Source organism: Athene noctua, chromosome 1 (genome assembly GCF_965140245.1).
Source record: "Athene noctua chromosome 1, bAthNoc1.hap1.1, whole genome shotgun sequence".
Lineage (NCBI taxonomy): Eukaryota > Metazoa > Chordata > Aves > Strigiformes > Strigidae > Athene > Athene noctua.
The window spans coordinates 245818811-245841490 of record NC_134037.1 but is presented as its reverse complement, the minus strand read 5'-3'; the positions used below and the strand labels follow the sequence as shown (position 1 = coordinate 245841490).

Sequence of the window (22680 nt, the reverse complement as noted above, 5' to 3'; positions counted from 1 at the left end):
GAGCCTTCTCTTCTTCGGGCTGAACAATCTGAATGCTGTTTGACTTTCTTCACAGGAGAGGTGTTCCACCCTTCTGTCATTTTTTGTGGTCCTCCTCTGGACCTGCTGTAACAGGCCCATATCTGTCTTGTACTGGGGACCCCAGAGCTGCATACAGGACTCCAGGTGGGGTTTCACCAGAGCAGAGCAGAGGGACAGAAATCACCACCCTTGACCTGCTGGCCATGCTTCTTTTAATGCAGCCCAGAGTATGATTGGCTTTCTGGGCTGCAAGCACATGTTGCTGCCTCGTGTCCAATTTCATCTACCAGTATCTGCAAGTTCTCCACAGGGTTGTTCTCAACCTGTTCATTTCCCAGTTCGTATCGATATTGAGGATTGCCCTGATGTGCAGGTGCAAGACCTTGCACTTGAGCACTTGCACTTGTTGAGCTTCATGAGGTTCATGTGGGCCCATTCCGCACGCTTTTCAAGGGCCCTCTGGATGGCATCCCTTCCTTCTAACTTACCAGCTGTACCACTCAGCTTGGTGTTACCTGTAAACTTGCTGAGGGTGCACTTATTCTCACTGTGTTGTTGATGAAGATGTCAAATGGTATCAGTCCGAGTATGGACACTTGAGGGACACAGCTTGTTGCTGATTTCCACTTGGGACATGGAGCCATTAACTGTAATTCTTTGGACACAACCATCCAGCCAATTCCTTATCCATCCAAGCTGTATGTCTCCATTTCAGCATCAGTAATGTTGTTGGGGACCACATACTAGGTCTTGGAGAAGTCCAGATAGATGAACAAAAGTCCCTGTAGATTAGTTTCAGGTGCTTTTGGATTGGAACTTAGGTTTTGTTTCTCTGAATGGAATCTGGGTTTTGTGCATTAAAAAGGCAAATTGCAGATGCAGTTCAGAATTGCCTTGATGTGAACTCAGTCATTAATGCAGTTGTAACTGAATTTGTTTCAAGACCTGCATACCTCTGTAAAACTTTATTACTGTCTTCCTCCCCACCTCTGCCCCAAGTTGTAATGATTCAGTTTTTTAGTTTTTTTAAAAAAGACATCATTTCATTGAGCTATTTTTGCAAGATAGCTCCACAAATAAACGTATTGGTCCAAATGATAGTAAGGAATAATTTTATAGCGGTTCAGAGCAGTAATGAGTCAGAAAGAATGAGAACACACAGAACAGCCGTTATAGTAAGAAGAAATTGAAAATGAAGCTGTACAGTCTCATAAAGTTGGCCATTAAAGAATTGTGGGTAGGAACCTGAAGGATGAATACAAGGGCAGTGAGGTATGGAAACTCATCAGGAATCAACTAAGGAAGTGTGATAAACCTTCTCGGTTCAAGAACACAAAAAACATATTTTACAGATTCTTTGTAGATAATATAAAGTGGAGGAGGTAACTTGGTTAATAAGTGAGATGTGAAGAAAAGTCACAATATAAAAATTAATATCTGCGGATGTGTGATGTGTAAGAAGTGAAAGCAAAAAACCAAAAGGCAGGAAGATCTTCAGATGTTCTCGTGGTATGTTTGTTGAATGGGAAATGCAACGAAATATCAATTAAGGGAGCCTGTCTGAAGCATTAAAATACAAAGGAAATATTGAAATAGTTTTAATTGGGTTATTAGGAAGTAGTGTTAAAAATTTAAAACCCAAATGAGCCTGGCAAACTAAAGTTTTCATGAGTGGCAGTAGAGTGCTACTGAAATTACAAGAACATGTAACTTGTAAAGAGATACAATGTGCTCCCACCTGAAACCTGTGAGAAAAGAGGATAATCTCAAAATATTTTCAGGTGCTAAGGTGCTACCAGGATATAAATATATCTGAGCTAGTATAATAATTCCTATACATAATAGCATAGAAAAGTTTGGAGAGGGCACTTAACTGAGTTTTAACTTTAAGCACTGTAATGACATCTTAGTTTGTCAGTATGAGTACTCATGCCTTCAAAGGTAAACACTTAATGGTTTAAAGAAGAATGTGTTTTGTTCTGCTTCCTTTGCCTCTTACCCTCACCTCTTTGTTCTAGCTCTTCTATTTACCCTCAAGCATTACAATAGGTAAATTTCCAACTTGCCTTATGTCTCAGAAATAGGACATTCTTGACAGCTACAAAGTCACACTGGGAAATGATGATCTACTTGCTAGGAATGTATGTTGTCTGTTGCTGTAACAAGGTTTCTTGGAACTCTGTCCCTAAAATTAATTTTAAAACTATACACCAGAATATGGTGTTAATAAAACCCTCTTGGGGAAAGAGAGGACTTTAAGAAATAGTATGAGGAGAGGATGCCTTCTGTTTAATGAATGATTACAGACCAAGATAATGTCCCTTAAGAATAAGGTATAGGCAATTGCTGAAGTCTCTAGGTTAAGGTTTTTGCTGTCTGAAGCTACAGAATTTAAAATCTTATTTCTTACATTTGGTTTTTAATACTAGTTGTAATAACACTTGAGGAATACAGTGAGTTACTGCAGTAAGACATGCAAGACTTCAGTATTTCTATTTAGTTACACTAAATGCTGTATTTACTCTTCACTTAAAAGTAGTAAAACAAGTATTACCCAATACAGTAATATTTTGCAGGTATTTACTATTCAGTTAAGTAACAGTGAAGTACTGTTCTAGATGCTGGGAATAAAAAACTTGAAAGGTAAGTCCCAAGTCCTGTGACAGTATTCAGTATAGCTGACACATACTACTGAAAATGCGTGTAAATGTTTTTTCTAATGGAAAGAAGTTCCTATTTGGGTTTTAAATTATGCTTAAGTAACATCCCATTCTTGGCATTTTTCAGAAGCTCAGCATTTATAATTATTTGTGATAATTATTAAAATGAAAGCTTAAATTCCAGAGAAAAGAAATTATTTACTAGGGGATTTTTCTTCCCCCAGAACTGTATGTTCTGCTCCAAACCAGGGTACTGAGCCTATAATTTAACAGAAGCACGTAATCTTTTTAGATGTCTTCCTAATTGAGAAAAAGTTTTACTTGTGTTCTTGTTATGCCAGTTACTCTGTAGCATGTCATGTTATAAAAGATTGGGCAAATATGACTTCGATCCATAATAGTCTATTGTCCACAAATAAAGATGGAAGACTAGTGGAGTCTGGAACAGAGGGACATGGATTTGTGTACTGCCAGAACTTAATGAAATATTATTTTCTAGGTTCATTGATTTCTACTGAGGAAGACTTGGAACTCTCATGACTTTGCCAGTTTGCACATTAAGTGGTATTCATTGTATTAAAAAGGTTAAGAAAAACAGGAACTCTTACAGGAATCGATGGCATAAATGGAGATCCCAGATGTGGAGCCACAGTGCTTTGCTCTAACTTCAGTATAGTTTTCTGGCTGCTAGTTGGATGAGGAGAACTAATATGGGGAAGCCCAGTTCTAGGGTTTGTCACTGCGGCCGGACACAGGATGCTTGTTAAAGCTTTAGAACAAAATAACTAATGAAAATCTAAGATTTTGTGTTCTTAGAAATTTGTAGAGCTTATAGCTTAAACCTTAGTTTAGAATTTCCATGTTCTGTTGGTCTCTTTCTTTTATAATTGCAGTTTTATTTGAAGGTTAAATTACCAGTTTGCAAACCCAGTGCAAGTGAATCGAGACCTGCAAAACATGTCACTAGATGTAAAATGGTACCATTCTGAAATTTGTTCGTGTTCTGAAGCTTTGTAACAATGGAGTGATACCATCAAACAGCATTATACTTTACACCTGAATTTCTAAAATACCAGCTTTCTTCTGTTAATTGTCAGTTCCAGCAGAAATTATTTTATGATGATGCATCTGTGAATATTATTCTCTCTATATATGTACATGTCTGTTCACTTACTTTTATGTTTGTTTCGTTGTTGGTTTTTTTTTTTTGTCTTGAAGATTCTTGGATATCCCAGTCAGCTTCCTTCCCTAGGAATCAGAAGCAACCAGGTGTGGATTCCTTGTCACCTGTAGCGTCACTTCCTAAACAGATTTTCCAGCCTTCTGCCCAGCAACAGCCTTCTAAACAGGTTAAAGTCACATGTGCAAACTGCAAAAAGCCTTTACAAAAGGGACAGACTGCGTATCAGCGAAAAGGATCAGCTCACCTTTTTTGTTCTACTACCTGCCTCTCATCATTCTCACACAAACCCACTCCAAAGAAACTTTGTGTTATGTGCAGAAAGTAAGGGATTTTTTAATTTTGTTTTGTATTAGCAGCTAAATCCAGTAATACTTGGGATTCTCATGCATGTATGAGAATCACTCCATTAATGATATAAAACCTGACTATACAAGTACTTTATATAAGGTCACTTAAATGTTTGGAAATGTTGAATTCACTGTGTCTGCCATAACAAAATAAAAAGTCTGCCAGCTTTAGAATTTGGCAGATTGTTTCTATGAAAGTCAACACACTAAAAATTACTGATGTTTGGGGTTTGTTTGGTTTTTTTTAAAAAAAAGGACAAGATGTTGAAGTTATATCCTCTGGCAAGGTGTATTCTTTATATCTAGAGTTCTTTATGAAAAGAAGTGGATTTTGTGTTGTATAGAAAGCATTTTGATAAAGGAAAATATAAAATCTATAAAAGAAGAGATTCAGGAGCTCTTCCGCTGTTGAAACTGAATATACCTTAAGTGGGCAAGACAGAGGGAGTGACAAGCATACCTAGAAGTGGCTTATTCTAAATTACTGGTTAGGTTTGACTTGTAATTTTTCATGATTTCCCAGACTTAAAATTACCAAAGAAAAGTCTTCCATAATTGTACTGTTGTAGTGTTAGGTGTACAAAATAGCTGTACTATCTTTTTTGGTGTACTGATTACTGAGATACTTGCAATTTTTCATATTTTTTCAGTAAAGTCTCAATCCAGTATACCCTGCAGTGATGCAAGTTAAATGATGAATTCTTGCTGAACTAAAGAAGGCTTGCAGTAAAGATTGCCTTCGTTAATGTATGTTTTGGGGAGTGTGGTCTGCTCAATCGCAGTTTTAAACTAGTGAAAAAGTTTTACTTCAGTATGCAGTGTGGTGAATTAATGGCTTGTATTCAGATGTAAGCTACTGATCTGAGTATCTTTTTTTCTTCCCTTGAGACTCAGTAAAAATAAACTATAGAAAGTATTGATATTGTGTGTATTCATACCTTGGTACACTGAACCTAGCAGATTTACCATATTTTAGCTTCTTAAAAGTACATGTAAAAGCTCAAATCCTCTCAACCCTCACCTTCACAGAGCTATTTAAAAGCACTCTGTACTCTATTGGCTTGTACATGTTTATACGCATATTTTTTTTTTAAAGTAATCCAGTGGCTACCATATTCAGGTAGTTATATTGTATATAAAGATGAAGACTAGACTAATCTTTTTATTTCTGGCTGAAATCTTGAAAACTCATGGCTAAATCTGTGCTCTGTCGGAACTTACTTATCTTTGTATTGTAAGAGACTACATACAAAACTGCCTGAAGTGATAAGGCTTTATTTTTTACTGATGAGGACAATACCTTATTTCTAGCTTTGGAGTTACTTAAAATTTAAGTATTTGATTTCTAGAAAACCTCTGTGAAACCACCTTTGACAATTTTTGAGGTGATGTTGGTCTTTGCTTTTCTACTAGTATGCAGTTGTTTACTCAAGTACAGTTAAATAGAAGGCTGTATGTTCATAAAATTAATTGCTCCTCTGTAGCATGGCTTCATTGCCAACCCTAAGCTTACCCAGCCATTTTTTTTGTTGCCAAATTTTTGCTACGTGGTGGTTGCAAAGCAGGTATTCTTTGCTTTGTACTTGATCTTTTCTTACTAAGGCAGACATAATATTGTCAGGTTGCAGTTCAGTGAAAGGATAAGGGAACTCTAGCAAAATCCAGGAGATCTTGAATGTAGGTTGGATAGATGTTAATAGTCGGTATGTCATAGGTCAGACTTTCAGAGGTAATTCTCTGATCTATCTTTTAATATGTAGATGACATTAAGTGGAAAAAATGAAGCCTACAATAATTTTTTTAAAAAATTGTGTAACCTCATCTGAAAAGTCAGAACTCTTAACGTATTTTACTGTAAACCACTTCCCTAGCACTCTTCTAAACCTTTGTAACTACATAAATAGTGCAGGAGTTACTATAAGAAAGAAAATATAGGAAATATTTGGCATTCTCCTTAGTATTTGTAATTTTTATTGACTTCTTGACTTTGCACTTGTCTCCTTTGATACAAGTTAATATGTGCTTTGTTACAAGTTAATAGTGTTTTATAAGTCTTGGTGGAATCCATCCAGAAAGTGTACACTCCCCAGGCAGGAGTTCTGGCTTTTGCAGTACAGAAGTGATAACACACCCCAACACAAGTCCTTACTGGCTTGGCAAAGGATAAACCAAAATCTGCTAACTTCCATTTGATGGAAGAAGGCAGGCTTGCAGTTGTTAACATGCAGGAGCAGTACAAGTCTGTTTTCAGGGGAGTCTGGAGAAGCATACAGCATGTTTCCAGTGTTTCCCACTCACCCTAGTTTTAGGCCTCCTAGGTGCAAGTATCTGGGGCATATCTTTTCCAGCTGGTGATCCATCGTGATGTCAAAGAGATCCAGATGTCCCCACTCAATTTTTAATTTATTTGGTCCAGTGGTATTTCCTGTATGTCAATAATAGGTTTTTCTACTTAGAAAGCAAAAGGGGAAGCTTTTTTTGTTCTCCATAGCGCTTCTAATTTATGGTATGTTGTAGTTTGGGTTTAAGAGTGAAACTACCTTAGAAATGACCTTAGAAGTCTGGGAGACCTGATTACAAAGGTGCACTGACAAGCATGGTGTTAGTGACAGCATTTGCTAAGTTCGCAGCATGTGCAGCATACAATTGAAGATCAAGGAAGTCTAGTATTAACTGCAGTGAAAAACAGTGTAAGTCAGTTTGGTTAGAAGAAGGCTTGTTCTGTTTCAAATTAAATTTATTGGTGGTTGCTTTTCCAGTTTAATATGTTAAATTGGGGCAGTTTTATGGGTATCTTCATGAACTGTTGGTGTTTTGGAACTTTAAAGTAATGATGGAATTAACTTTTAAATTTTAAATGATAAAACTTCTAGGAAAGTCTGTGGTAGAGTTTTAAGGTTTTTAGTTTTATTTATGAGAAAACAAGCTTCTGTTTTCATCTTGTCCTATCCTGAGGATAATACTGGAAATGGTAGAGTTACATACAAATGAATGCCATTCTTTGCCTTTTACTATCAATCTGATTTTTTTTTTCATATGAAACTTACACCTTTTGCATGAAATTGCAAAATAGCTAGTTCAAATTCGCTGTGTTAATTTTTTGTGTAAGATTGAGTTTGCCACAACTGGTACCTAATGTTCACTTAGTTCTATAATAATGTAATGGGAAAAAAATAGCCCCAGTCTAAACAAAAAAGTAGGTTTTTACACATAAAGGACATTGTACTTACAGTACTTATAGTAATTGTAAAAATATTATTATTAAACTTAATGTTTGACATGTGACTTAAGTGTAGACCCACAAAATCTTAGAAAATGTAAAATGTTCTTGTTTAAATATATATGTGTATTTATACACAAGCACACTAGCGGGTTTTTTTCTCTTTCAGAGATATAACAACAATGAAGGGTACCATTGTTGCTCAAGTTGATTCAAGTGAGTCTTTCCAGGAGTTTTGCAGTACATCTTGTTTATCCTTCTATGAAGATAAACAGAATCCCTCAAAAGGAGTTTTGAATAAATCAAGATGCACTATCTGTGGTAAACTAACTGAGGTCTGGTTGACTGTTTTTTCTCTTATCTTGTTCAATAATGAAAGTATTAATAACTTAGATTCTGAAATAAGAACTGAAGGAATTTTAAAAATGGTTCAGTATTTTCATACACAGTGAGATACTAAGATTCACAGGCTTAATATTCATAAACAATAACTGAAGGGAGAAAATTCAGAGAGGTTATTTGTTTTTTTTGTTTCAGAAACTTGAACTGCCTTTCGCAGTAGGTACTGTCAACAATATTTTTAGGCATAGAATCTTGTAATTATAACCAAGATCTCCCACATTAGAATAATTGCTGTTGAAAAAAAAGACAAAATTTACTGTATTCTTTACTTTTTTACCGTATGTTTTGAAAGATCATGCAAATGTTTTTAAAGATATGTAGAATATAGATAATTTTGAATTTTCACGAATGCATTAATTTACTCTTGATGCCTTTACTGGGCCTGTCATAGTTCAGGCTGTTACTTAACACGGCATATATGTCTGGCCAGTTTTTATATGCCATGTTGTTAGCCTGCGAATTGAATATTTTATAAAATTGCATAAATTGACCTTCTGCTCTAGTGTGCATTTATTATGTCCTTCCTGTGATCTTTGCTTCTAGGCTACAGGAGCATATGGGTCCGAGATTTTTTTTTTTTTTTTTTTTTTTCCTAGAACGTTGAAGATAGAAACACCAATTTCTGTTTCTGTATTTCATGCTCATTTCAAGCATCTCTGTCTTACGTAGTGAGTTTGTATGATCTATTTTCAGTTAATGTACTTGAGTGTAAGACTTCTGGCTTAGTCTAGTAGTTTCAGGCAGCTTTGTGCTTGTGTGGTGATAGAATACCTTTTATTTCTATTTTTTAGATTCGTCATGAAGTTAGCTTTAAAAATATGACTCATAAGCTGTGCAGTGACCATTGCTTCAATAGATACAGGATGGCAAATGGTTTAATAATGAATTGCTGTGAGCATTGTGGGGAGTATTTGCCCAGTAAAGGAGCTGGAAACAATATTCTTACTATTGATGGTCAGCAGAAAAGATTCTGCTGTCAGAACTGCGTTGGTGAATACAAGCAGGTAATTATTTCTTTACCTATAAATTAAAATCAAATAAATACTAATACTCCTTAAATTTTTCCTGTTATTCATAATATGGTTTTGCTTCTCATTAGAAGTCTTAAGTAACAAAGACTTCTGAAAATGAAATTAATGCTAGCAAGGGCAAACTAGCCGGATTGGACCTTTTACTACTGGATTTTTTTGATGTTGCTGCAATAGCAATATGTATTTGTTATTAATGAAGAAAACAAATTTAATTTCATGTATAATAATTTCTGTTTCTTTCTAATGGGTATATTTCGATCATTAGTATATTAATAGCAAGCCCAACACATAGATTTACTGGTCCTTAAGTGATATTCCCTTTTTTGATATAAAAGCTTGCTTGTATGCAATTGAAACACTGAAAAATGTGCAGAGTTTACAGATTGGACATTGCTGTGAGGATGCTCTAACTGATTACACGTTGGCTGTGTACATGTACTATGTCTAATCTCCTTCATTGTACAGCATAGGATTTCAAAATTGTTACCTTCATCCTTCCATGTGTTAGAGTTTGTGATTTAATTTTCTTAACTTTGTTTTTTATTGAGTCTTAAGACTGTTAAGATAGTAATAATTGCTGTGGTTAAAAATAATTCCAAATCAAGAAATCTGATGCTGACGTCTTTTACAAATTATAGAGCCAGTTCAGCTCTGAACCATTGCTAATGCTGGCTGGAAGGTTTAAATGTTTTGTTAAATTAACAAATATAAATCTGTTAATTTGTTAAGGGGGGGGCGGGGAAGAGATGCAGTTTGGGGATTTTTACTTTTTAATTTGGGGTTTTTTTGTTTTTTTTTTTTTTTTACTTGGTACATTCTCTGAGTTTGTAGGGATAGTGTTACAAAATATGAAAGTACTGGTTTACTAGGAAGAAATTTCTTTATCTGATTTTGAATATAACAGTTGAATATGTGAGTGGTCCCAGGGCTGCACACTGCTTTGGGTTCTTTCTTCATCTCTTTCCATTTTTGACAAACCAATGATCCAAGAGAAAAGGGAGCGCAGTGCTGGATTTTTGAAGTTCTTTCATGTTGCATCATGTATGTTTGTATTTTCTCTTTGGACATTCAGTTTTGATGCTTTTGGGGATGGCTGTTCTTGTGTTTATGCAATGTGCAAACAGCAGATTGGAAAAGTGCATATATAAACAGCATAACTGAAAAGGTAACATAAGCGTTATTCTTTTGTCACAGCTATACCAAAAGGGACAGGATAGGTTTCCAAGATACTAAAAACATAGGCATGCCCAGAAGCCATGGAAAGACTTGAAGAAACGTTGAATACTGTCTCTCGAAGAAACAAAAAGGCATGAGATTAACTTTGAACTTGAGACATTCTCACACAACCAGTATAACATGCACTGCACATGGAATTATGAAATGAACGTGGAATTTTGAGGTCGAATCATAAATCTGTACTTTCATTACAGACTGTACTCTTATGTGTTCAGATATTGTTGTATTTTGTATTTAGATTATGTATTTGAGAATGAGAAGGATATGGGTAGCAAGTTCTGGTTTGATCTGGGGAGTAGGAGCAGTTTGTAGTACCAGGAATCTTCACAAGTAGTGTCAGGTATTGTGCATTATTGTGAGGATCCTTAAGAGAACCTTTAAAATTGAGACACATAGTTTTGGTGCATTCAGTTCTGACAGCAGACTTTATTCAAGCAAGTTCTTAATTCTTTTGTGAAAATATTTGATCTGGGGAACTGTAATAGGCTGTGAGAAGCTTAATTCAAGTGCTCATGTGCATCTGGTTTGGAGTGGTGATTTAGTGTAGTTCTTAACTGGTAGGTTTCAAATGTTTCTGGAGTGTGGGGGTTTTGGGGTATTTTGGATATTAAGAGAAGCTCAAACTATAAGATTAGGAATTTTTTAGGGTATGTTGTAGGTGTCAAAGTTGCTCAGGACACAATTATTTGAGAATATTTAGTTGCTGAGCAGGATTTAGTTAGGTTTGAACTTCCATTTACATTAAGGTTTTTTTTTTTAACTGAATGTTTTCAAGGAACTCTGTTCTTAAAGAAGGAATTTAGACTGGAAAATGTCACTGACAACTCATTGGGCCACAATTGGTAAATTGTAGGTTGCTTTGTTCAGTTGTAACATTGTTTTCTTAGAAATGTTTATTAGATCTTGCTTTTAAAGGAGACAGGTGGAGGAGAGAATATGGGAGAGTTGCTATTACATACTGAAATAAACTTAATGGAATCAATAATACAGGAAAAGTTGATGTATCATTTGATTACAGCATTGTGTTGTACAACTGATTATTGTGTGTCACAAATTTTGGCAAATGTTTTCTTACAAACACTTGTAAAATACATAGGTCTTACTGGTATGAGCTTTGTATTAAGCAGTTTCTATTGTAAATGTCATACACCTAACAATATGCTATACATTTGTAGTAGTAATAAATGAAAACTGATTCTTACTACTTGTACCTATCTATATACTTAATCCCAATTTTTTTAAATAAATATTACACTGATTTGAACAATTAATTTTCAGTAACTTATCATGGACATTTTTTCTTCCTGGAATGAAAAAATTAATATTGTGGGTAATAAAAATTACAGTGGCTCTCGGAATGTGGCCACTGACTGCAAATAATCCATCGCTACAAAGGGTTTCTTCTGCTTTAGACTGTTGGTGGGAGTAGGAAACAGTGTTATTCCTGGGTTGGGGAGTAGTTTTTTTCTAAAGTGTTTTTAAGTCACCTGTCAAGGTGATGGATGCACTTAGATTTCTACATAGCAGTTTAAGAACCTGCTTTAAAACTGATACACAAATAATCTTGAATATTGCACACTGTATTTTGCTTTTCTGAGAGGTGATGGCTGTTCCTTCTTACGTAAAACTGAAGTAATTACAGAGCTTAGGTTTTTTTATATTAAAAAAGGTATAAAAATTAGAGTCATAAATTGTGTAAGAATTAAAAATGTATAAATAAACATAGTCTAACTAATGCTCACTGTGGTTATATGCAAGAGCATTGTGATTTCCTCGTGGCACAACAGCCATTCCTGAACACAGCTAAGTGCAAGTAAAGCTTTTTTAAAAAAATAGAAAACAATGATAAAATCCTTCCTCCAGAAATGAAATTACTTTGACAATTTAGAAAAAATGTCAAAACAAAACCCTTATTGGAAGTGATTTGTTGGTTTTTTTTTTTTTTAACCTGAAGACGACTACTACTACAAGATAAAAAATTATTTACCTGTTGCACTGAGGTTCAAACTTTTCACGTGTAGAGGGGCAAGATGGACTCAAAGAATGACACTAAACAAAATAAAACAAAAAACAATGCTAGAAGAGAATGAGCTCATCTGACAGGTGGCTAAATTGTGCAAATGGTGAAATATTTCTTCAAGTAGGCATTTCATATCAGTAAAACAAGAATTTCACCATTCAAAAAAAACCCCCCTTCATTTAAAAATTAGTATCTATGCAACTAATTTAAACAGACCCTGAATGTGTCTGCCATGAAGACACATTAACCAAAAGTACATATGTTGTTTCAGTGTTTCTGAGACTATTGCATATTTTCTGTCTCCACAAAATTATGTGACTTCTTTTTCAAGGCAGTTACCATGTTGTCTGTGTCCTGGTTTGCTGGATTTGGGTACAGGCTTTAAAACTTTGTTCTAAGGAACATGTGAATTCTGAGACTTGGCTTGTGCAACCAAGCGTACCTTTTAATTTTCAGCTGTTCAACTAAGAAAAAGCTGAGTCTGTGTCTAGCTTTAAAAATAACAGTCTTTAACTGCTTTGTTTACTGGCCTGATCAGTCCACAGTGCTCTTGATTCTGCTGTGAAAGCATCTAATGCATTGCTAATTTAAAATGCTCTTTTTTTTTTTTTTTTTGCTTTGTTTCCATAACTAAAATTCTTCTTGTTAGAGTATGACCTGGGATTCGCTTGCTTTGGGTGCTTCTTAGAAGTGATGGTCTTCATGTGCTGTCAAGAAGGGGGAAGGAGGTCTACCTATTTCTTCACAGACTTCTTAATAGCTCTGGTATGAAGTGACTACCAGGTGAATGGAAGTCTAATGAGTATTTTCCTAGTTGGAGAGGATGCTTGCAGTGTCTTTTCTTCTACTGAAAATTTTTCAGTACTGAATAAAAATTCATTTGATTGACTTTCCTGATTAGATGAAGACTTAGTGCTGAACATGCTTCAAGACTAATCAGGCTATGCCATCCCTTTAAAGCTATTCACTTACAAGCAATAGAAAAAAAACTAACCTAGGCAGTTGTGCTTCCTTGTTTCAAGTTCTGCTCCTTGCTAAACAACTGCTTTTGTGAAACTCTTTAACTTTATCTGTATGCAGAGGTTTAGGAGCCTTCACTGTATACGTAATATGTGTATCGGTTCTACAACTTACAATTCATTGCTTATATAGAGTTTGTATTTAGTCTCACAAAATTCATTGATATCAACTGGTTTAAATCTCACTGAATGCTATGATAGAATGTCTTGTCATGTAGTACTTCAGTGGAAGCATCTAGGGTTTTCAACTTCGTCTTGTCCCCTGCAGTGTCTGTTCTTTTTCTGTGCTTCTTTGCTGTTAAGACAGATCTGTCTTTCTATTTTGATAGTACAATTAACTACAAGATCTGCTGCTTCCTGCTGTTGTTGCTGCTTTGTAAATTCTCGTTTCCAAGTATCTATTTCAAGAGTAAATACTGTTGACAAAACCAGTAATTGACAGTTCAACAGCCCCTTCACAATGAAGTGATAGAAATACTGACTTTTCAAACTTTATTTTTTAAATTTCTGTCACTTTTAAAGAGAAGTTCTGTCGTTTCAGCCAGTTCAAACTGTGATTTAATAGTGGAGTCTCTTCCTCATGTGGTAAACCACTTCTGTCTCACTTCAGGTAATACTTAGTTTGGTATTAAATAATGTGTGATAATACCAATATCTGATACTATGTACACTTCTACAAATGGAGATAGCTAGATGCTTTTTAACCCGTCTGCCATGGTTAACCAGAAATCTTTATAAACTGAGAAATAATCAGTTCTCATTTCTTCCTGCTGAGTGGTGTGGGGGTGTTTTTGAGGCTTTTTGTGTTTAAGCCTCCAAGTTTCTTGTGTGTCTGATGCAAATCAAGCCCTTCTAGAAACTATCCTATTGTTCTACCTTCTACGTTTAATTTACTCCTGTTTTCTGGAACCATTTATTTTGCCATTTCTGCTTCAGACGTGTGTCTTCAACTAGAATTTGCTGCTCTTCAATAAAAACTATATAATCAACTTCCTTAGGCATCTGAATATCACATAACACGTAGTAAGTGTTCAGGATGTTATTTCATCAATATTTTAGAAGATAAAGTGAGATAGGTACATCAGAGATGTTAAAACAGTTTTGTAGTTCTGAAGAAAAGTACTTGCAGCAGTCAAAATTGTGAGGTGTGATCTGTGTGGGAACACAGGAAATTCTTAGGAAGAGTAAGCAAGGAGGTGATATGACTAGGTATTGGAGTTAGGATGGATATAACCACATTTGTGCATCGCTATACCTGGAATAATTGGACAAGGTTGAGGGGAAGAGGGAGAAAAGGTAAAACAGAAACAGCCCAAACACTCAGTTACTGTAAGAGTAACTTGCTTTTTGAGACAGAGTTTCAGCTCTGTGTTTCTTGAAGGCATAAAAGCAGGTGTCTTGAGAGCGGGAACAAAACTGGCAAGAAGAGGAAGCACTGGCAGTTGGAGATGCCAGAGAAATGTTACTGTACAAGTTACCCATTTGGCTGTTTGCAGAATTCAGCTGATGGAACATAAACAGAAATCATTTAGTGTTCAAGGGCCACAAAAGCAATTACTTCAGCTTTTGCTCTTAAGACTTGGGCACATGCTTTTGAGGTGTCACTAATATTAATCTCTTACGTTGGAGCAGGGAAGAGTTTACAGTTGTTATTCTTGGGGGAGAGATGGTTTGGGTATGGTATTTCAAAAGACTGAATAAATAATACAGTTTCTTCTTTCTTTGCTGTTACAGATTCTGCTGACATCTGGTTCTTTTCTTAGACGTGCGTGTTGCTTCTGGATCCATCCGGACAATCCTTCTTTCAAATAAATCTGAAGTAGTTAGGCTGCTGTTTTCTTGATTGCCTTGCAAATGAATCTCTGTTATCATAGAGCTCTCTCTGTAGTGAATATCTCTGCTTTCCTACTTACAGAAAATTTCTCTTCTTTCTCTACTTTTCCATTTGAACACAGGTTGACTGTGTTTCTGTCCCAGAATATTCTTTCCTGGAAGCTTTCCTGGTATTTATCTTATTTCTAATCCATAACTATTACTCTGTAAAGCTACCAGAGAGAAGCTTGCATGGATTGAGACCACGGACCATATATGTGTAACTGTAAAGCATTGCCTTCAACTGGAAACAAATCTTTGGGCTGCTACAGTGTTGTAGCAGTCAGCTGGTATTCTTGTGTTCTTGATCGCCTTGCCCTATCATGGGAGAAGTTGTAGCAAGAATGTGCTCTTACACTACAGACATGTTCTTCATCTTGCGCTCTATCCTTCTGGAGGCACGTAAAGCAGATGATACTGCTTTTTTTGGTCAAGAACAAAAGTCTGTAGCACAGATGCCTAGATTCAAGGCACTAATAGCTTTATTGAAGTACTCTTGCAGCCAGGAAGTTCAAGAACAGAGACTTTAATTAGCTTCAGTTGCAAACATTACAGTATTGGTCTGATATTATTTTGGGGCTTGATCTTTCTTCTTAGTAGGATGCATGCAAAAAGAGCTCTAGACTTCAGCTTTCGTGATCCTTTCAGTAAGATGTAAAGGAAGATCAAGATTCCTTCTAAAATGATTGTTGCTAATAATGGCAAGAATAAAAATTCCTCAGAAACCCTCCAAGTGAATTTTCTCTTATTTCCAGGAATTTGAATTTCTGTTGTGACAGTACTTGTATTTCTGGAATGTATCCCATTCATCTGTTTTGTCTTGCATCTTGATAGCCACTTTTGTAGTTGCCAGTTTGAGTTCAAGACTGTTCAGTGGACAGAATTAAAATTTGAAATGTATATAGAACTAATAACTTGTAAGAATTTTTGTATCGTGTGAAGCATTCTATAATACATCTTTTCTCTGTTATCTATCATGAGATACCTATCATGAAGTAGACCTGATTTCCTAGAATTAAGTCTCTTAATAGGGTATACAAACAGATCATGACAGGTCATGAATAAGGGGTGAGTTTATGATCAAATACAGTAAGAACAGAAGTATATGCAGGCTTCTGCATTTACCTTAGACTTTATGCTTTGCAAGAGGTCAGATGTCCAATGCAGATTCTAGGTGGAGTGGTGAGGGAGAGGTGTAGTCAGACTACTTTGCATCAGGCTTCCCCTCAGAGGGCAGTAGGCCATTATTCTCTATAAATTTTGCTCTGGGCTAACTGAATTTTTTTGGACTTAGTAATCTAATTGATAGAATTTTCTTTACTAATTCGATAGCAGTGTTTTTACTTAAAATATTCCTTAAAATGGCAGTCCTTAAACTTGAATATATTTTGTAAGACACTGTAGATTTGAATTTGCCAGAAGTGGTCCTGGGAAGGAAAACGCTTGATACTTTCTCTTGTTGATTGGTTCTGAGTTCATTCCATCTTTGAAGGGAACTTGAAACTGAGATTAGATTGAACGTGCAGGTTTTTGTCTGATCACTTTTGCATACCAGTGTACTATCATGGGGAGTGTGAGATGAAGCCAGTACTTCACCTGAAGTGAAAGGTACCTGCCAAGAAAGTAGCTTTGGAGAAAAAGACTTGGGTGTCCAGGTGGACAAGAAGTTGAACAGTTAGCAGTGTGCCCTTGCATCAGAGATGGCCAACTGCATCCTGGGTAGTATCACAGAATGCTTGAGGTTGGAAGGGACCTCTGGAGGTCATCTTGTCCACCCTCCTGCTCAAGCAGGGTCACCTGGAACAGGTCGTAAAGGACCATGTCCATTTGAGTTATGAGCATCTCCAACGATGGGGACTCAACAGCCTCTCTGAGCAACCTATTGCTATATTAGCAAGAGTGTAGCTAGCAGGTCAAGAGATGTGATTTCTAGGCCCTTCTGCACTTCTGAGACTGCATCTGGAGCACTGTGTCTAGTCTTGGATTCCACAGGATGAAAGGCATTGACATACTGGTGTAAGTTCAGTGGACACCTGCCAAGATGTTTAGAGGGCTGGAGAACATGACATAGTAGGACAGGCTTGGGAGACCTTAGTTTGTTGGACCTTGAGAAGACTGAAGGGGGGTTAGTTATGTAATGGGAGGGTATAGAGAGGGCGAAGTTGGACTCCTTTGAGTAGTGCACAGTGCCAGGATGAGAGCCAAGAGACACAACTTTTTAAACAACAAGAAACTTGATTCAGATAGGAGGAAGAGCTTTTTTTCTGTGAGGCTGGTGAAATCCTCCAGAGAAGTTTTGGAATGCTCATCGTTGGAGATGCTCAGATTTGACTGGACAAGATCTTGACCAACCAGCTCTGGACTTGCTTGGAGCAGGAGGGTTATATTTGACTTCTGGAGGTCCCCTCCAATCTACATGATTCTGTGATTCTATACTTCTGAAACAAAGAATGAAGCAGTGATTTTAAAAATAAAGTGTCAGGAAGTTTGAGTGTTTGTCTCCTGCCATGGAATACCAACAACATTTTCCTTAATTTATTTTCTGAACACCCACTTTTCCTTGAAGGTGGTTAAAATATTCAATTAAAAAGAAAAATGTTCTGTAGTAAGAACACGAGAACAGCCTTTCTGGTTCAGATCAGGGATTGGGACTCCTGCAGTGTACGTAAGTGGGCATGCAGGGAAGAGTAAGAACAGGGCAGGACCCTAGGATTTTTTTCCCATGAGCATTCTTTTAGTTTCTGATTCTAGAGGTCAGAGCATCTCTTGAACTTTACGCAATATTTCTGTATGCTGTTTTTAGCAAATCTCTTTAATTAGTGCTTGTCCTTGTGAACCCATAAGCAGTTCCAACCATGAGACTCTCAGTAAGTTCTGCTGACCTGCTGTTTGTCATGTGAAGATCTGCCTTCTGTTTTTTCTTTTGAAACTTCTGTTGATGTTCCTGTGATTTCACATAGTTGTTAATATTAGAAAAGACAACAGTTGATTATAGTGCCCCATATTCTACCATTTTTGGTTCTGTCATTATCCTCTTAAGTTACCTTGTTTCCAGGCTAAAAGTCCTTACCTTGTAAGAATGGTCTCTGACCCTATGTATTACTGTAGTTCTCCCTAGTTTTTGTGAATCTTCTGTTTGTTTATTCCAGTTAGATGGGTACTTCTAGGGAAAAGGATTCTCAAATATTATTTCTTCTACAGAATGAAACTAATACTGCAGATTCTTAGAGATGAAAGATAACATGTTGTGATGAATGTCTTAGTTGAAGACCTTGAGAAGAGAGAGTCTCATCTGGAAATCTGACATTTAAGAACAAGAGAAAACTCTTGGTTTGCACATGGCTATCTAAAAACATATGGGACAGTACAGAATTAGGTTCGCTGTCAACAGAGGAAGCCTTTGAGTTAGACTGTTAAAAGTTTGAGATACCTGTGTAATGCTGATTGAATAATTTCAGGTATGCTTTAATCTTTTTCATAATAGTGTTATAGTCCTTGTTTTTTGAACGGTTTTAATATTCAAACTTAGAAGTTTGGGGAGTGCTGGCAAGAGTAATAGAAATACAGGAAAAAACTTCAACTTGAAGGAGATGATAATTACAAGGTTTTGGGAGCAATAAGTTTGAAGAAGTTTCAGACCTTTTAATTTCATCATTCTTCACTGGTGTCTTTTTCATTTGTGTAACAACGTGTTTAAACTTCTAATAATGCAGAAATGCTCAAACACTCTTCTTGGTGGCTATGACAAGAGTAAAGCGAGAGCTTTGCTGTTACGCTTTCGTTTCTACCCACAGAATCTTCTCCATCCTTCGTGTGTCTTTTGGAAATTCATTGTTTCTGTACTCTTAATAATTTAGATCTAGTTTTCTTTGGTTATTACTAGATATTAATAAAGATTCTTCTTGTTGCTTTTAAGTCTGAAAGATTTAGAGTGAAATCGGTAAACAACTCCACTATTATAAGGATGTTTGAAATGTGGAAGTGATGGATGTGCTGCTGCACTGTACTTTGTGGGCATAGTCCTTTCTTGACATCAGTTAAATAATGAGATATTTGAGATGCTGGTTAGCAAAAGCTATTTCTACTTTTAAGAGATTTTTGTTGAAACATGTAATCTGTTGATACAATCTTTTCTGACTATGATCTGATCAGTTTACTGCAAATTAATTTATTATAACTTATATTTTCATATGTCTCTTGAAGTCATCATAGCCTCAGTTTGATTTTTCTTTCAGACGTAGAATTTGTGAAAGCTTTCCTTATCTGTGCATTGTTTTCTGATTATATTCCTGAATGCTCTTTGTTAAGCTGTCAGCATATTTGCATCAGTGCTTCTAGATTTATGTTTTGTTTTATCCTAGAGGTACCAAGGCTGTTTGCACATGTAGATTTGTTTGATGGTGGTTGTCCATTAAGCTTGTTCCAAAAACTCAAGTCCTTTTTAAATTGTGATCTTCTGTATTCTCACCGGTAATGTAACTTGAAGTATTCTTGATGCCTTGCTTTTGTCTGTTAGCCTGCCGGAGGGGATGGATGTATATTGTCAGAATAGCTCTAACTCACAGAACAGTGCAATTGTTGCATTTTGGTCTTGGTACTTAATGTGAATTTTGTCAATATTGTGGCTGATGAGGAGGATCATTAGGGGATGGGTAACGTTTTAAAAAGCAAACAGAAAAAAAATAAAGATGGGGGAAGGAGGGTCCTGGAGTTGTATAAAGTACCCTCTTCTAGGTAGGAGCTTGATATCTTGACATATATTCCTTTCTGGACGAAATCCACAGCAAAGGTTTCATCAAAGCAGCATGTGGGAATTGTGAAGTTGCCTGGTATTTTGAAATTCTGCTAGTCTTTGCAAGGTGCTATACCCAGTTTGTGTCAGAGGCATGTATATTTGTATGTTTTTATGTACATGTTATGAAATCGTAAGTTTCTTCTCTGGTTGTCTCTAAGACTGGATTTAGCTAGTTCTCAAATATAGGTAGGTAAAGGTAGGCAGAGCAAAGATACCCACTGAAGCTTCTGTTACTCTGAACAAAGTGAAGCACCTATGAAACATGCTTTGCCTTTCCTTCCCCCTTCAGTACTTGAGAAGAGGGAAGGAGGGAGAGGAGAGGTAATGTCAAAATAATTTCTCAACAAAAGGGAAGAAATCTTAAGTGACAGTAGAGTATATTATAATACTCAATAAGGAGAGAGCCTGTCTGTTAAAAGACTCATCACTGTTCAAATAAGGAATTCTTTGTGATCATGTTCAAAGCATGATATTTCTATGAGCAAGGAAGGTGTCTAGACATTTTTTTCTGAAACTCACTTTATGGTGCTTGAGATATTTGCCTAACACTGAAGTATGTAATACATGTAGCAGATCAGAACTATTGATTTTGTGTGTCGGCTGGGTCATTGGTATTTCTGTTTGGTGTGACTTTTCTGTGCTTTTTATAGAGCACTTGTTCCCTTCTATGGAAAAGTGTTGATTGACTGACTGCTGTGTTGAGAGATGTCAAAACTGGGTCTGTTATCAGGTTTTTGGAGTCACAGTTCTTCTTTGGATCCAATGAGGAGCATAGGAACTCTGCAGTGTGTTTCTTCTGTCTGGAGGAGTGGAACTAGGGGAGTTGAGAACTTAGAGGTTCTCCTAACGGTGCTGTTGCCAAGAAACTGCTATGCCTAGCTCATACCTGATAATATTAAGGGTGTTATCATTTGGAGAGTACAAATTTATTTCAAAGTTTAGCACCATTATTTATCCTTTATCTTTGCTATGCCAGACTCCTGTTTCTTTTCTTAAAACCCATCAACAAGGAGAGAGGAACAGAGTTATTTCAAACTTTCCAGCTAAGCACAATTTGCTGTATACTCTCACCACAGTTCATAGTTTGCAGGTGGTGGGGTTTGGGATTTTTTTGGTTGGCTGATGGGGGTTTTTTGAGGGGGATGTGTACTAGTTTTTGTTTACACAGAAGTTTAGTTTTAGCCAGCTTACCAACTCCAGGAGTAAAGAGACCCAACCATAGTGCTGAATACTCTTGAGATGATCATGAGAGTTAGTTCATATAGAAAGGTTCTGATGGAGAGTAAATTGCAGAAATAAATAAGTTTCCCACTGTGTTTGTTATGCCATAATTTAAAACCAAAAGCCAAGCATAGTTTTAACTAATGCATTTTTTTGCTTTGTTCTATGTTTTAGAAATATGGCAAATTAACATCTTGTACTGGCTGCAGAGCTCAGTGCAGGTTTTTTGACATGACTCAGTGCATAGGACCTAATGGATATATGGAGCCATACTGCTCAACTGCATGCATGAATACACACAAATCAAAATATGCAAAATCACAAAGTAAGTGAAAAGGATGATGGATTTTCATCAGTGATAAGAGTAGACTTTTTTTTTTAAGTCTGAACACTGGGGGTGGGTGGTTTTCTTTTAGAATTAATCTGTGCAGATGTGACTTAATAGGTTTTTAAAAACCATTTTATAAAAAGAAAAAGAAAAATATGATCTTGTATTCAGCACTAGTAAATGGACCCATGAGGGGTCATTTTCCCCACTGGCCTTTTTGCTTGATGTCAGAAACAGTTTTCATCTGTCTTACGCTTCCTGGGAAAAAAGTGTTGAGACATAATGTGCTCTGATGTGTCACAGTGATACTGCCCCTGCAGATGATAGTGCAATTTTCATGTGTATGAATTACAATTCTCTTGTCCGTGATCCAACCCCACCCCATTTTATCTCCTCAAGCAACAGCTGGAGAGGGATAGAGGTAGTTAAAATGTATATGGATATTCTCTAGGTAAAATTTTTAATCTAAGTGAAAGGAACTGGTAAATAACTCAAACCATGTATTCTTCGATATGCAAAGCTGGCATAAATCTCAGTTCTGCAAACTAAGAGTTGAAAATGCTTTGGTGAATTTTACAGAAGGAGATGCAATTTCATTTAATGCTGATCTTTGGAAGAAGTCAGCAAAACCTCTGGAATTTCTTTTGATTTTCTGACTTGTAGAAGCTAACTGGAAAAGAGACAAATTTTAGCTTTTTACATTTAAGTGGTGGGAAGAGCTGACCTGTAATCCAGGGTTGTTTTGGTTTTTTTTTTTTTTGCAGTACTATTTTGTGTTTATTTTGTTTGTAAACTACATTTTTCTTTTAGGTATGGGAATTATTTGCCACTTTTGTAAACGAAACTCTTTACCTCAATATCAAGCCACAATGCCTGATGGAAAACTGTACAACTTTTGCAGTTCCAGTTGTGTAGCTAAATTTCAGGTTAGCTGTTGTGTTAAATCTTTTCCTCCTTAAATATTTGTGTACCTGTGTTTGTGTTAAGTATTTGCATATTAAACTAATTTGCTTGTATATACACATTTGAGTTATAATTATTATAACAGATGCTTCTGGATCATAACAATTTTTTTGATCAAAGTACTGTTTTATAATGATAACATTAGCTCCTATCTTAAACTTACAAAATTGGATAATAACAACCCATTTCCCCTTGATACCATAAAAATCCACAAAGCAGTGTCTCTGCTCATCTTATTTTTACCACCTCAGCCTCTTTATGGAGATGAGCCTTGCTGTTCTGCATTGAAGATCAATAAATTTAATCTCTTTTCTACTACATACTGTAACAAAATTCTCCTGTTGAATATTGTACTAACAAAG

At 36.1% G+C, this 22680-nt stretch overlaps 1 protein-coding gene across 9 annotated transcripts in view; it reads left to right on the top strand.

The window, feature by feature from the left end:
- ZMYM2 (zinc finger MYM-type containing 2) overlaps positions 1-22680 on the top strand; it is a 98147-nt gene that overhangs the window by 32039 nt on the left and 43428 nt on the right. For 8 of the 9 annotated variants that reach the window (XM_074915781.1, XM_074915754.1, XM_074915800.1 and 5 more), the window contains 5 exons: positions 3900-4185; positions 7601-7766; positions 8625-8837; positions 21202-21352; positions 22166-22281. In XM_074915781.1, the coding sequence (XP_074771882.1) occupies positions 3900-4185; positions 7601-7766; positions 8625-8837; positions 21202-21352; positions 22166-22281 (932 nt within the window). The remainder of the gene's footprint in view (positions 1-3899; positions 4186-7600; positions 7767-8624; positions 8838-21201; positions 21353-22165; positions 22282-22680) is intronic. The other variant, XM_074915810.1, reaches the window with a different exon arrangement.